At 39.1% G+C, this 14,156-nt stretch overlaps 1 protein-coding gene across 1 annotated transcript; it reads right to left on the bottom strand.

Moving 5' to 3' along the window:
- Window positions 1-1,606: 1,606 nt before the first annotated feature.
- LOC127946264 (zinc finger homeobox protein 4) lies at window positions 1,607-12,552 on the bottom strand. The gene is made up of 5 exons (XM_052542727.1): window positions 12,348-12,552; window positions 9,660-9,818; window positions 9,418-9,478; window positions 4,589-8,619; window positions 1,607-4,128 (listed from the first exon to the last, which is right to left on the bottom strand). The coding sequence occupies exons 1-5, from the start codon at window positions 12,351-12,353 to the stop codon at window positions 3,754-3,756; spliced, it is 4,632 nt and encodes a 1,543-aa protein (XP_052398687.1). The 5' UTR covers window positions 12,354-12,552; the 3' UTR covers window positions 1,607-3,753.
- Between the last annotated feature and the right edge of the window lie 1,604 nt (window positions 12,553-14,156).

Raw genomic sequence — 14,156 nt, 5'->3', positions numbered from 1 at the left:
TTGGTTTGGAACCAAGACTTTGCCCGTTTACTAGTGTGTTTTGGGTCATTGTCTTGTTGAAACAACCATTTCAAGGGCATGTCCTCTTCAGCATAGGGCAACATGACCTCTTCAAGTATTTTAACATATGCAAACTGATCCATGATCCCTGGTATGCGATAAATAGGCCCAACACCATAGTAGGAGAAACATGCCCATATCATGATGCTTGCACCTCCATGCTTCACTGTCTTCACTGTCTTCACTGTGGCTTGAATTCAGAGTTTGGGGGTCGTCTCACAAACTGCCTGTGGCCCTTGGACCCAAAAAGAACAATTTTACTCTCATCAGTCCACAAAATGTTCCTCCATTTCTCTTTAGGCCAGTTGATGTGTTCTTTGGCAAATTGTAACCTCTTCTGCACATGCCTTTATTTTAACAGAGGGACTTTGCAGGGGATTCTTGAAAATAGATTAGCTTCACACAGACGTCTTCTAACTGTCACAGTACTTACAGGTAACTCCAGACTGTCTTTGATCATCCTGGAGGTGATCATTGGCTGAGCCTTTGCCATTCTGGTTATTCTTCTATCCATTTTGATGGTTGTCTTCCATTTTCTTCCACGTCTCTCTGGTTTTGCTCTCCATTTGAAGGCATTGGAGATCATTTTAGCTGAACAGCCTATCATTTTTTGCACCTCTTTATAGGTTTTCCCCTCTCTAATCAACTTTTTAATCAAAGTACGCTGTTCTTCTGAACAATGTCTTGAACGACCCATTTTCCTCAGCTTTCAAATGCATGTTCAACAAGTGTTGGCTTCATCCTTAAATAGGGGCCACCTGATTCACACCTGTTTCTTCACAAAATTGATGACCTCAGTGATTGAATGCCACACTGCTATTTTTTTGAACACACCTCTTTCAACTAATTCAACTAATTGCCCAATTGCACAGCCTTAAGAGCGTGCATATCATGAATGCTGGGTCTCATTTGTTTTCTGAGAATCTACTGAACCTACTGGTAACTTGTTTGCCACGTAGCAATAAAAAAATATACGAAAAACCTTGATTATTCTGGTTAGTCACATTGTACTGCTATTATTTTGAACAATACTGTATATATATATATATATATATATATATATATATATATATATACATGGTAATGAATATATATATATATATATATATATATATATATATATATATATATATATATATATAATCTTGTTGATTTATGATTTATGCAAGAGTGACTTATTTTGGACTGATCTGGCAACAATGCGATCCACAGTGGAATTCTTAAATCTTCAGTATATCTTAACCCGAGGCCATTAGAATTGTGCATATTTGTCTTACCCACTATGTGACATGAATAATAATATCTCCAACTTTTCAGGCCTACATTTTCAGTAGTTTTTATTTTGTCTACCACATCAAGCAACATTTGAAGCCCATAGTGACAAAATATGGTTAAAATTTCGTACTAATTTCTCTGTTAACTTCCCTGACAATATGGTCCATAATAGTTATATGAATTAGTGCTTCCAAAATACAACTTAAACATACAATTTGAATATATCAACATAAATTATAATGGTAACTTAAACAATGAAGAGAAACAGCAATACATGAACTTCAATTTATTTGTTTTCTGCATAAGAAAAAAGGAGAACCAACACAAAATGAAGGTACAAGTGAGGGGAAAACAAGCTTAATCAATATTCAAATTTTTCATAAGACTGCCACCATTATCGTTCAATATTCATATCAGTCACACCCCAAAGTCTGAGATGCCATTAAAACCGTTAAGAATCAATAACAATCAAAAGTGATGACAGTACTGAAAAGTAGTAAGTAGTACAGTTATAACAAGTGATAATCAAGTGTCAATGAAAAAAGTGAAAAGATAATATAAAAGCATTTCTCCATATTCTCCCGATATACTCTGAACAGTGCAACCCCGCGTGATCCCACGTCCTGTAGCACTGCACTACAAACCAGTCCATGTTCTTTTCATAAGAGCTACAACTTGACACTAACTTGTGTTTGCTGGGATATAGTGAAAACAAAACTTTTCAATGAGCTTCAAGTGTTCCAAGCCGAGTTGTCTGAAATGCATTTATCTGTAGCTCATGTTTAAACCCTGGACTAGTTAAAAGTGTCAAGGCATGGGAGCTCCATTTGCGGTTTGCATTCCGAACTCTTCCAATCACGATTGCTTTTTGGTTTCTTTAATGAGACAAAGCAAGAAGAATAACTTTGGAATATCATTTTCTTAATATAGTTCATTAAAAAAATCTTTTTTAGTTTTGCATTTTGTTAAAGTATTAATAGTATCAATAATAATATACAAAATAAACCAAAAAGGAAAATTGTCTTTAGTATTTCATGTCCTTCAAATCACACCTCCTACTGCCCTGATGAGTAGTTTTCAGGTCCACTAAAGCACCCGGTCTTCTCTCCTGGTAAGTTTTAGAAAAAAAAAATACTTGATTCTACAACACAAATTGCTTAATGAAAGAACAAGAAAAAAAAAGATGACAACTCTCTCCCATAATTTTAAAATGCTTTTGCTTTTACCAAAAATAAAAGACTTTTAGGTTTGATTTACATTGACAAGCTGGGGTTACTCCCTAAAAATTCAAACCAAATGAAATGGTTTATCAGAGGGTATAAGGTATATAATTTCAATGTTCCACAAATCCATATAAAATTGTGTAAGTACAGACTTGACTTTGGCTTCGTGCACAGCGGCTGATCCATTTTTATTTTAATTTTATTTTTTGTCTGTGTTTAACTATGTGCAATGCAAACCCTTTGAAAAAAAAAAACATTAAAAACTGATTAATACTTCATAATAGTTTGACATACACTAAGATTTCACCATACAACAAAATTATGTTTATTTTGCGGAACACGAAAACCTTAAAAAAAAAAAAAAAAAAACATGTTTGAGATTTTAAAAGGGTCAAAGTGCTATATGAAGACCATCTGACAACTTTCAATGACAGTTCTGCTGATGACTACAGGATTGTCAAGATGGTTGCTCAAAAATAGCTATCGTATTGTAACAACGTCCTCATTTCATTGCATCTGGGTTCAGAACAATCTCCCAAATTCTAGACAACACATATTCTCGGTCTTATTTGTCATTTCATTACCATCTACTGTTAGCATAGTCAAGAAGTTTCTTTCAACTGAGCCAAAAGGAAAACTTAACAAGACGATTTGAGATAAATCAGCTTAGAAACGACTCTTCTATATAGGTTTTAAAACAGGCTAAACACCACCCTGGCTCAAGCAAAAGCAGTACCACAAACATAATTGACAACCCAGAGCACTTTGGTTGAGTTTTTGGGTGCTTCATTACCATAGAGTCTCCCAAGCAAACAAAGTGTTTTGTGTAAATGTGAGCAGAATATTACCCAACATAATAGGAGTTTAAAACGAGATGAAATTGTGAAAGATGGACCATAATCACATTAGCATTAGCATGTCCATGATTACCATTTCAGTAGATTATTAATAGTAAAATGATGCTGTGGCAATATGTCATTAAAAAGAGTCCTGTAAGCAAAGACTCTATATAATAATGTTAATAATGTCTCACTGATATCCAAGGAGAGAGAGCGAAGATGGCCAGAGTCAACTGGGCCTGCTCCAATTTTAGAACCTCAAAAGAACATTAGCTTAAAAGACCAGCACCCATCTGTCTATTGAAAGCCAAACAAGTCTAGTGGGTCTGCAGACAAAACCAGCTCCAATTCATTGTTTAGCTGGAGCTGCTAGCTGGTGATGGGGTAGAAGACTGGCTGGCAATGCCAGTAGACCCCGTACCAGATCCATTGCTGACCAATGATGCTTGCTGACCAAAGTTAGTGGTTCTCAGTGTGGCAAGATGTCGAGCTGAGAAGACATGGTCACGTGCTGCAGCCCTGGATTCGAATTCAACCCCGCAGGCCTCACACTTGCCTCTCATAGTCTCGCGGTTTGTTGTCTGGCCGATGATATATGATGGAGTTGGTTCCACAAATGTCAGTTGTACAGGTTTGGGCAGGATGGGACGGTTGGCTCGGAGAGCATTATATTGTAGGTAGCTACCCGAGCTGAACTCTACCTTTTTAGAAGAGTCACTGGGATTAGGAGACTGTGTGAAGATGTAAAAAAAAAAAAAGACCATGTTAGTGTCATTTCATTCAATTAAAAAGTAAAAAAAAATGTTAAGCAATATCAATAAAACTAAAAAGAATGCTGTCTTAAAGGTTCCCCAGGGAAATCAAAATTTGGTCATTTATTTACCTGATGAACTTCTATTCTTACCATCTTTTTTTACTTAATTCATGTAAAAAAAATAAAAATAAATAAATAAATAAACTCTTGGTCTCAATCATTTTCCACCATGTCAAATGGAGTAATAGAATTTTAATTAAAGATGACTCTTTATTAGCGCCACTTTATCTTATCTTGCTACTGCATCTGGCACATATCTTGTTTTGCTATGACATTAGAAGACCTCTGAAGACCACTAAGGCCAATGACATCATAGCAAAATACTACAATTTGGAATTAAAAAAGCTGTTTTGCAGTATTAAATAAAATGTCCTCACCATTTTCTCTTGCTGAAGCCTCCAGCGTTTCTCCTTGGCACGTGTATTTTGGAACCAGATTTGCACAACCTTAAGTGGAAGCCCAAGCTCTGTCCCCACCGCCTCACACTCCAGTGCATTAGGATGAGCACACGTCTCATAGCACGACTGCAGGATGGACAGCTGAAGACAGTTCAGATGAGTTCGAGGCCGTCTTGGGGTGGAGTTCTGCTGCATGTAACTTGTTTCTTTTTGGCTATGACCAGATGATACTGTAACTGTCACAGGGGATGGCGTGGTAGGGGTGGTGGTGGTAGTGGGCGTAGGTCGCTGTGAGCTCAGGCCTAACTGTTCTCTTGACAGGGTGTTGATCTTAAATGGACTTTTCTGAGACCAATATTTGAGCCCATTGTGTTTCGGAGATGCTAAGGCAGAAGTCTTGTTAATTGGTGTAGTGGACAATTTTTGCACCATATGGCTGGTGGTCCCAGACTCGACCCCTCCTTGGTAATCACCGTCCTCTTCATCAGTATGGTCCGACTCGGCTTGTGCCTCTTCAACCTTCTTTTTCGGAACAGATCGAGATGTAGTAATCCCACTGACAAGCAGAGGGACTGCAACTGGTGTGGCCACTGTTTTAGGAGCGATTTTGACCATTGTAATGGGAGTTACTTCTGCTTTGGTCTTGTGAACTAATGAAGGACTGGTGGACACAACGGTGAAAGAGGGCGTCTGATTTGGTCTACTTGGACCTTGAGTGGGAGTTTTCAGGGGCTCCTTGACCTCTTTCACCTTATCCGTCTTTGGAAGAACATTTCCAGTTTGGGGATTTGCAGAGGCCCAGCCGGTAGAGGGACTTGGGTTAGTTTTAGGTGGGGTTGAGAATATGGGCTTTGAGAGTGGCCAGGTGAACTTAATGAGTGGTTTCCCAACAGCTGCCAAAGTGCCATCACTGATAAAACGGACCTCTCCCTTTCGCTCTCTAGCCCTCATATTCTGGAACCAGATCTGAACCACTTTCTTTGGAAGGTTCACCCACTCAGATATTTGTTCAAATTCATGCTTTCCTGGGTTTGGATCTTTGAAATAACATCCATAGAGAATATCAAGCTGGTCAGCATGGATGATGGTCCTAGATCGTCTCATGTCCCTGAACCGTCTGACTTTTGGCCTCTTGTGCTCCCGTTCTTTTTCTCGTTCCTTTTCTTTTTCCCTTTCCATGAGCGATGAGCTAAGTTTTTCTGCTGCCCTCATGTACACAGTGCTAGTCTTAGCCAAATTATTGCGATTAGTTAAAGTACTGTTTTTGGAAGATGGGATAGCAATGGCAGAATCTGGCTTCACCTGAACAACAATAAGACTTCCATCTGTAGGAACACCAACAGTCGCTGGTCTCAATCCCAGACCATCAAGCAAATTACTTTTCTGTATAGAGGGCTTGTTAGCTGTGGAGCCAGATGATGATGTTGAAAATGTAGAGCTGTGGTTTTTCCCCATGCTTAGATCCAAAGCAGACTCACAATTATTACCATTTGATAAAAAGGAGTGTGTAAGAGAGGTGGCTGAGTGTGAATTAAGGGGGTCCGAAAGCGCTGCAAGGCTTCGAGTAACTGCTTGAGTGTTTGAAAAGGCTATTTTACCCTGATCACCTTCAGAAACACCAACCCCAATAACTGATGAAGGAAGCGAGAGTAAATATGGACTGTATAATTGGGTGGAAAGTTGAGTCAGAGACAGGGAAAGGGGCAGTGACTGCAAGATTCCAGCTGGAACACCCTGATGATCAACTGCAACTGAAAGAGGAGTAGGAGGGTCTGCTTGTGCCTCCAGCTGAAGATCAAGATCTACATCTTGCTTCTCCCGCTTGATCTCCACCTCTTCCCTATCAATCTCACTCTTTCTTTTTTTCCTCTTTATACTTGGTTCATCATCATATTCATCCTCTGCATCCGAGAGGAAGACTGTGGTAGAGCGAAGAACCTTTCCACCACCACCCGGCCTTTCAGCTGTTGGCTCAACCACTGAAGACTGCTTGATTGGGCTACCGGACTCCTCCCTCATAGAGCTGCTTTGGCTTTCTTCATCAGTAACGATAACAGATGTGTAGAACTCTTCATTTTCAGAGTCAGAGGTCAACAGCAATTCTCTTGGGCTTCCCTTACCAATTCTGTGTCTTTCTGCACTACTGGATAGGTCAATGGCATGACCTGTTGCTGGTGGACTGTATCCATCTTCACCCTCATCTATCATTAAATTTCCTTCTTCTTCCTCCATACTTCTGTCTCTTTCATCATGGAAACTGCCTAATCTCTCTCTAGATTTGGATTGCCAAGCACCTAAGAACCACTTGCGTACCTCTTCTCCACTTAGCCCTACCTCCCTGCCAAGGGCTTCGCAGTCCTCCCGCTGAGGACTAGATGCTTCAGCATCATCTCGTGACTCTAAAAAGGCCCACAGAACCTGAGACTGGAACTCAGTGAGTACAGGTCGACCAGAAGACAAGAGGGGTTGATCTTTTGCACTTCTATGACCTGAAGATCTTAAGGCAAAATTAGTGTTACGAAAGGTACATGTAGCAGCAGCAGAGCTGTTAACGGTATGTGTATGGCCGAGATCCAAAACACATGACAACGGACTATCACCCTGAATGACTGGGGCTGCTGAGGATTTAGTTACTTTGGAGTTTCCATCTTCCTCCTCACACATCGTTTCCCCAGTCCCCTCGACTTCCATTTCACTTTCTTCTTGATCTTTTTCATCAGATGTTGTACCATCACCTACAATTTTCTCACATTGCTCCTGTGTATTCTCACCCTTAATACATATCTCTTTTTTTACCCCATTGATTTCCCAGTCCTCTTCAGATTTTACTGACATTTGCTGATCGAAAGGCTCAACTTTCATCTCATTGCATACTCTCATATCTACACCTTTGTCCGGTGTCTTGATGGTCTCCTCTAAGCTCATTTGAGTAGTGGTTGGCAGGCCAAATGCAGCCCACTGACTTTGCAAGCCACTGAGTCTTTGGGCCAAGAGAGCCTGTTGTGCAGAACTGAGACCAAGAACTGGCACTGCCTGCTGCAAAAGCTGGTTTGGAGACTCTGGATTCTGGCCCTGGATTTGGGTTTGGACTCCATTCAAAACCAGGGGCATGAGCATTTGATGCTGGGGTATAAGCTGCGGGGTAGCTGTTCCTGATGTTGCAGATGTCCCGGTTGTGTAGAGAGAAGGAAGAATGGAGTGTGGGAGAGAATTTGAGCTGGAAGTCAGGAGAGTGAGAATAGCAGACATGGCTTGTGCAGAAGCCACCGGAGAAGAAAGTAATGAAGGAGCTAGCTGAGGCTGCACCTGCTCTCCGTCTTTGGTCGTTACTGCAGATGCAGTCAGGTTTGCTTGGGTGACACAATTGCTGGTGGTGGTATTAACTAACTGTGTGGTGCTTCCTACAGTGGTCGCAGCCAAGTTTGTAACCATGGATCCAGTTCCTGTATTTGCTGTGGAACTAGGAGTGGCATTCCCAGCACTCCTGCTGCGACTCTGGTGCAACACAGATTTTAAATGACTTTCTAGGGTGATGGCATGATTGTAGGAGACACGACAGACGGCACACTGATATGGTTTGTTGGAGACGAAAGGTCGAGACAGGAAAGGGGTTGAGTCACTCTCTTTTAGTGACCCCGTTCTCATTCTCTGAATATGGGTGGTTGAATTATAATGAACACTCAAAGCCGTTCTAGTGGGAAATGACTCCAAACACGCATTACACTTGAACGGACGGTTATCACCTTCAGAGGCAACATTGTTTTTACAGACAGATCTGCCATTGCTGACAGAAGCCTCTGATGTTTTTATAGATTGGTCCGCACTGTCCTGATCTGACTCCAGGACCCCCGCTTCACTTTCTTCATTTCTCCCTCCCTCCATCTCTTCGTCCAGCTCTTTTTCCTGAGAAGAACCACCCTTGCCACCTGTATCTGTAGATTCACTCTCATTTTGGGAAGCCATTGAGAGGGATTTTGTGTTCTCTAAATGTTTCAGCTGAGATGTGTCATCTGATGAATTAAATGAAAATTCAATATTAGTAAGCCTTTAAAAAAAAGTCCAAAATATGTTTCGTAACACTTAACAATTGGCTAATTATATGCAGAATATATAAAACAGGTCTTGGACCTGAGTAATGCACTTCTCCTGATCAGCAATTTCACAAATGTTCCACTAATCTTTTTATCTGAGTTTTGTTGAAAAAAAAAAAAAAAAAGTTAAATATCAAAAATGCTAAATATATTAGGGTACATTTAATCAAAGCTAAAGTTAACAAATACATACTAAAAAAATAGATTATAATATATATGAATCCATAAATCAAAAGGGATTATTGCCTTTGCAATATCACAACATAGATAAATTACTATGAAACTGTACGCATTATAGAGGATGCTTAAAATGCAACACTCAGGTTATACATTACATAACAGGGGTCGCTGGTCCATCCCTGACCTTATAAAGCTTGAAAGCCCCATCCAACATCAAACATTTTGGACATGAGGTTTTCATGATTTAAAACCAGAAACTTTTAAATGAGCATTTTTTTCTCCTTTTCAATCATCATGTCCAGGAGTCAGCACTAAAACTGAATACTCAGTAGGCTACAACCTACAGGTGCTTCATTGCCATGGAAACTACTGAAGTGAGGTGGTCACCAACACAGCCAATTGTGTGTCCAGTGGTGCATAACCTAAGCCTGGTATCAATAACACTGGAACCCAGGATCTCAGTGCTGGGATAGTGTTGAACCAATGTGGCACAAACACAAACACTTGAGAATAACTTTACAGATCCTCCAAACTCACCTGCATCAATTTGCACTTTGGATTCTTCATCTTCAGCAATGGAAGGGTGCTTAGGAGCAGCCTTATGAAAAGAGGAAACCAATTATTTACTTACAAAAACACTTGTGTAACAGTTATAGTTTCCCTGACAACATACAACCATGTCATCACTTTTGAAAATATCCACAGAGCTTGCAGCATGAAAACTTACATTACAATATTACTAAACTATCTTTTTAAGTGCTCTTTGTAAATATACTCACAATATCCAGTAACTTCTCCAGGCAAGCAGGGAGGACACTGTGTTTGTCAGTGAGGTGGTGGGAGAGATTCTCACGGTCTGGTTGACTTTCCTGACACAGAGGGCATAACCACATTGACCCCAGGTTACTGGCACCTTCCAGAGTTTCTCCTGGCTCCTCCTGAAAAATAATAAACCAAAATGGTATTATTATATGTAATAGTACTTTATCATATCTGGACAAATGTTTAATTACCCATTCATTTTCAGAATTCACAAGAAACAAATGTTCAATTATTTAATAGTATTTTTGTTTGATCATGCTACATACTGTGTATTGAAATTGGTCATTTTTTTTAACATGTCAGTGAACTGAAAGTAAATACATTAAATGAATGCACCACTCTACTAAGCTATAATCTTAATAGCCTAGTTCACCTTATTATAACCTATTTAATAAGTTTATCATTTGCTCACCCTCTTGTCATTCCTAACCTGTATGACTATCTTTGCAGAATACCAAATAATATATTTTGACAAACAAACAAAATTGGACCCCACTAAGCCATATTTATCTTCTTTATTTTTCACAGAAGAAAGTCACAAGTTGGAACGACATGAGAGCATGTGTCTAATGTACAATCACCCTTAAAATAGTTGTTCAGATCAAATAAGGTTAAATCAAAACTTATACTGTAAAAAGTGCAATAACTGTCTCAGTTAGATTAATTGGCTTTGATGAAAGCTGACACTTACAAATCATAACTAAAAAAATAATAATAATAAAAAACCTTTACATGATAACATTAGGCCAAACTACCCCTTTCATCTGAGTCCCTTCACAATAATGTCTGACATTGTGACTTATTGTCATTTATATAGGCCATACAGTTTGTGCTACGCACTTATAACAGTATTTACGCAAGACATCAAATCTGATTCACAGATGCAGTTATGTTCTTTTTGCTAGCCACAACATAAATCCACACCACCAATACCTTGTTTATAATTCATGCATTTGAATGTATATTGCTTTATAGAAGGCATCCCATGTTAATCAGATCTGATAACACCCCAAAATATGCAGGCATTTGTCTGTTCTGCAATAACTAGGCTATTTAACGTCAGAAGAGGCCTAAATGTTGACCTTGACTGGTCTTATAACATGCTGATGCGAGTGAAATCATGGTGTGGATTTGTCAACATGTTGCCCCTTTTGAATAAAGTGACGTGGCCTTCAAATATCAGATAATGGATACAAATCCCCTGGGATGTTAATGACAGTAATGTCTCTTTAAAACAATAACCCAAATAAATAACACACGTCCAGAACAGATATATAAACATTTTCATTGACATCTAAACGACTTCGTTCAGTATACGCATGCAAAATCTTTTAAATTACAGTTTGCAGCTCCGTTTTTATATGCCACTGTCACAGACATCACATGCCAACAGTGCTACAATGCCACGCCAATTAGCTTCCCTGCTAGAATGAAAACATGCCCTGAATCCTCAACACGAGTACTATTAACTTATCCTAAAAGTCAAAAACTGACGAACCCATACGCCGCGGGACACCACCGTTCGACAGCGAGCTCATATGGCCGCCATAACTCTTGATGATTTCGTTAATTAACCAACAGCCTAATTAGCAAGACCCGTGTGCTGTTGAATCAATTGGAAACGGAGAGCTTTAGCCTGCCTCGCTAACACACACACACACACACACTCACTCCAGTGGAATCATAACAAATACCCCATTAAAGTGCATCGCACTGTTGTCTGCTGCCCTAATTACCCCTTTTCCCAACTTTAATCGCTGCAAAGCGACTGATTTTAGTGATTTCTTATTTGAAGGGTGATATTAAAACAAAAGAAACCGTTTTCTCATAAACATTCGTGGCACTTCACATGGCTAACACAGCTAACAACACACTCAACAAATTAGTGAACTAATTATGTATCGCGTATCAAGCCTCAAATCGCCCACAAACTTCTCAAAGACGCAGAATTAGAACTGCGAAAATCATTTAAAAGCAAAAACAATCGCAACGCTCGAGATGCTGCAGCACTAGACCGCTTTAATGCACTAATTGAATTGTGTAAATAGGCTTTCGTCTATCAGATGTAAAACCTCGGGCTTGATTAGTTCCTCGCCCCCCTGATTGTGGCCTGTTGGTCGGGCATTGAGACATCCCCCGCCCGCCGACCGCTCCACAGCGGAAATTGCGGCCTACATCGACTAAGCTATTTAATTAATGAATTTGGGCTGCTTCGTACAGATGTGTTAAAAAACAACCCGTTTGCCTTCCCCCCTTCACCATTTATCTAACCCAATATCTTGCACTTGGCGGTCTAAGTTCGCCATTCAGTGTATAATGTAGTTATTGAACGTTATAAGTGCTTAAATTATTGCAGAACGCAGTAATTAACGATGGATGAAGCGCATTGCTGCTCGAAAAGAGCGACGTGCAACACAACGAGCAGCGAAAGGGGGTGGCGGGGCGAAAATGAGACCGAGGCAGAAAAGTTAGGGATTTTAACACTCGAATTGCAACTACATTTTCGCAGAGAAATGACATGCATCAAATTATTTGTCGCGCCCGGACGCGATGAGATTCGCATCACCCCCTCGATCGCAACTTCTTGATCAAATCGGCGTCAACACCGTTTAATCAACACTGAAGCAATTAGCTAAGGCTTTTACCTGCATGGTTGGGACTCCAGCGCACGCGTCCTCTCGCTCTTTAAAACTGAAAAGTTTTCACTCACTCACTCCCTCCCTTCGTCCGTCCGTCCTCCCTCCCTCTCTCTCTCTCTCTCTCTCTCTCTCTCGCTCACTCTAGCATTGCTCTCCTCTAGTAAACACACGACAGCTCCCCCCCAAAAGCTGACTGCTCACTCTCTCCAAGAACGCTCCTCTTCCACTTACAGTTTATAAAACGATTCAACACACATAAATGCATGTTGGAACAATGTTTGAACAATATTATGTTAATTTTTATGACACCTAACAGCCAAATTAAATCATTCTAAGCTATTCAATTAAAATTATAATGCAATGCTGATCAAACTGACCAGCAATGAAAATTAAAAAACTTTGATATTTAGCCACATTAATACAGAAATAAATCCTTTTAGTGTATGACTATTATGCTATGACTTGAAAATATACTCTGTATAATTAAATTTTAAAAAGTAATTTCTTAATGTTCTGTAATGTGTAATGTTTTATCTATCTATCTATCTATCTATCTATGCTTCCATATGTATTATGTATGCAATTAAACCATATGTATATTTTTGGCAGTTGGTAACCGATGAACATAGTGCTGTTGAACATGTTAATTTTTATTTTATATTGCTGTGTAAATATTACAAAACAAAAATGGCTAAAGTAGCATTATTATTTGGGGAAGTAGTGGCCTAGTGGTTAGAGAGTTTGACTCCTAACCCTAGGGTTGTGGGTTCAAATCTCAGGCTGGTAATACCATGACTGAAGTGCCCTTGAGCAAGGCATTGAACCCCCAACTGCTCCCCGGGTGCCGCAGCATAAATGGCTGCCCACTGCTCTGCTTTGGATGGGTTAAATGCAGACCACGAATTCTGAGTATGGGTCACCATACTTGGCTGAATGTCATGTCACTCATCATATTTTAAAATATAGTTCCATAATCTTGATAGAAATATAATATTTGTCTGTAAGTAAAACATTTCAACTTGGATTTTATTTTTTCAACTACAAATTAATTTTCTAAATCATATTTTTCAGTCATTTAACCTGTTAACTGTCACTCACGTTTTTGAAGATAGACATGAATGTGCATGATACAAACATAAATTTTTATAATTCATGACTGAAAACATTTTGTAACATGATTTTGATGTGCCATTTACATGGTAATGCAATGTCTGATTTTAAAATGGGTTTTGAAGGATGAATTTTGAGATTTTGTGTTTTCAAGTGATATATAGCTTCTGATGACTTCTAAAATGTGATAGAGAAAAAGGCAACGAGGAAGTCTTTTTTTTAAACAAAGGTCAAAGCTCCTTTTGTAATGTAGACTTCTGAGGGTGCACTCTTGTCATAAATTAATCCGTTACTTTTCCTACATAATTTTTAACAAAAAATATTGGTAAAATATATATTTGGGAGTCTTAGACCTTTCCAACGATATATAGTTTGTCAAGATTAGATTAGATTTGATTGTAATATAGTAAAGTCAATGTAGGCGTCCCGTATATGGCACGGGGTGACATTTAACAGGTTAAAGTCCTTTTATTATAATTTTTGTCCAGATTTAGACTTTATTCTCAAACCCGTAACATGATGTTTCTCTCGCTCTTTTTTTTATTATTACGTTCACTGAGGTGTAATTATAATAATACTAAAGTTTTTGGATGAAAAACATTCAAAATTTAGTGATTATGACCTTTTTTTCACCCTGTTTCTCATCCTTTGACTTAAACAGTCAGTTTTCATGTGTTTTCCCTTTAAGAGGTCAGTGTAACCACC

Source organism: Carassius gibelio, chromosome A24, assembly GCF_023724105.1.
Source record: "Carassius gibelio isolate Cgi1373 ecotype wild population from Czech Republic chromosome A24, carGib1.2-hapl.c, whole genome shotgun sequence".
NCBI classification, from domain to species: Eukaryota; Metazoa; Chordata; class Actinopteri; order Cypriniformes; family Cyprinidae; genus Carassius; species Carassius gibelio.
Note: the sequence above shows the minus strand (reverse complement) of the source record. Positions and strands in the feature narration are given on the sequence as shown.

Bases quoted from the DNA above. Each gene is read 5' to 3' on its own strand.
- LOC127946264 (XM_052542727.1), bottom strand. The intron at 9,479-9,659 runs GTGAGTATATTT...TCTTTTCATAAG, and splicing joins TGGAGAAGTTACTGGATATT to GCTGCTCCTAAGCACCCTTC. The intron at 4,129-4,588 runs GTGAGGACATTT...ATCTTCACACAG, and splicing joins GGCTTCAGCAAGAGAAAATG to TCTCCTAATCCCAGTGACTC.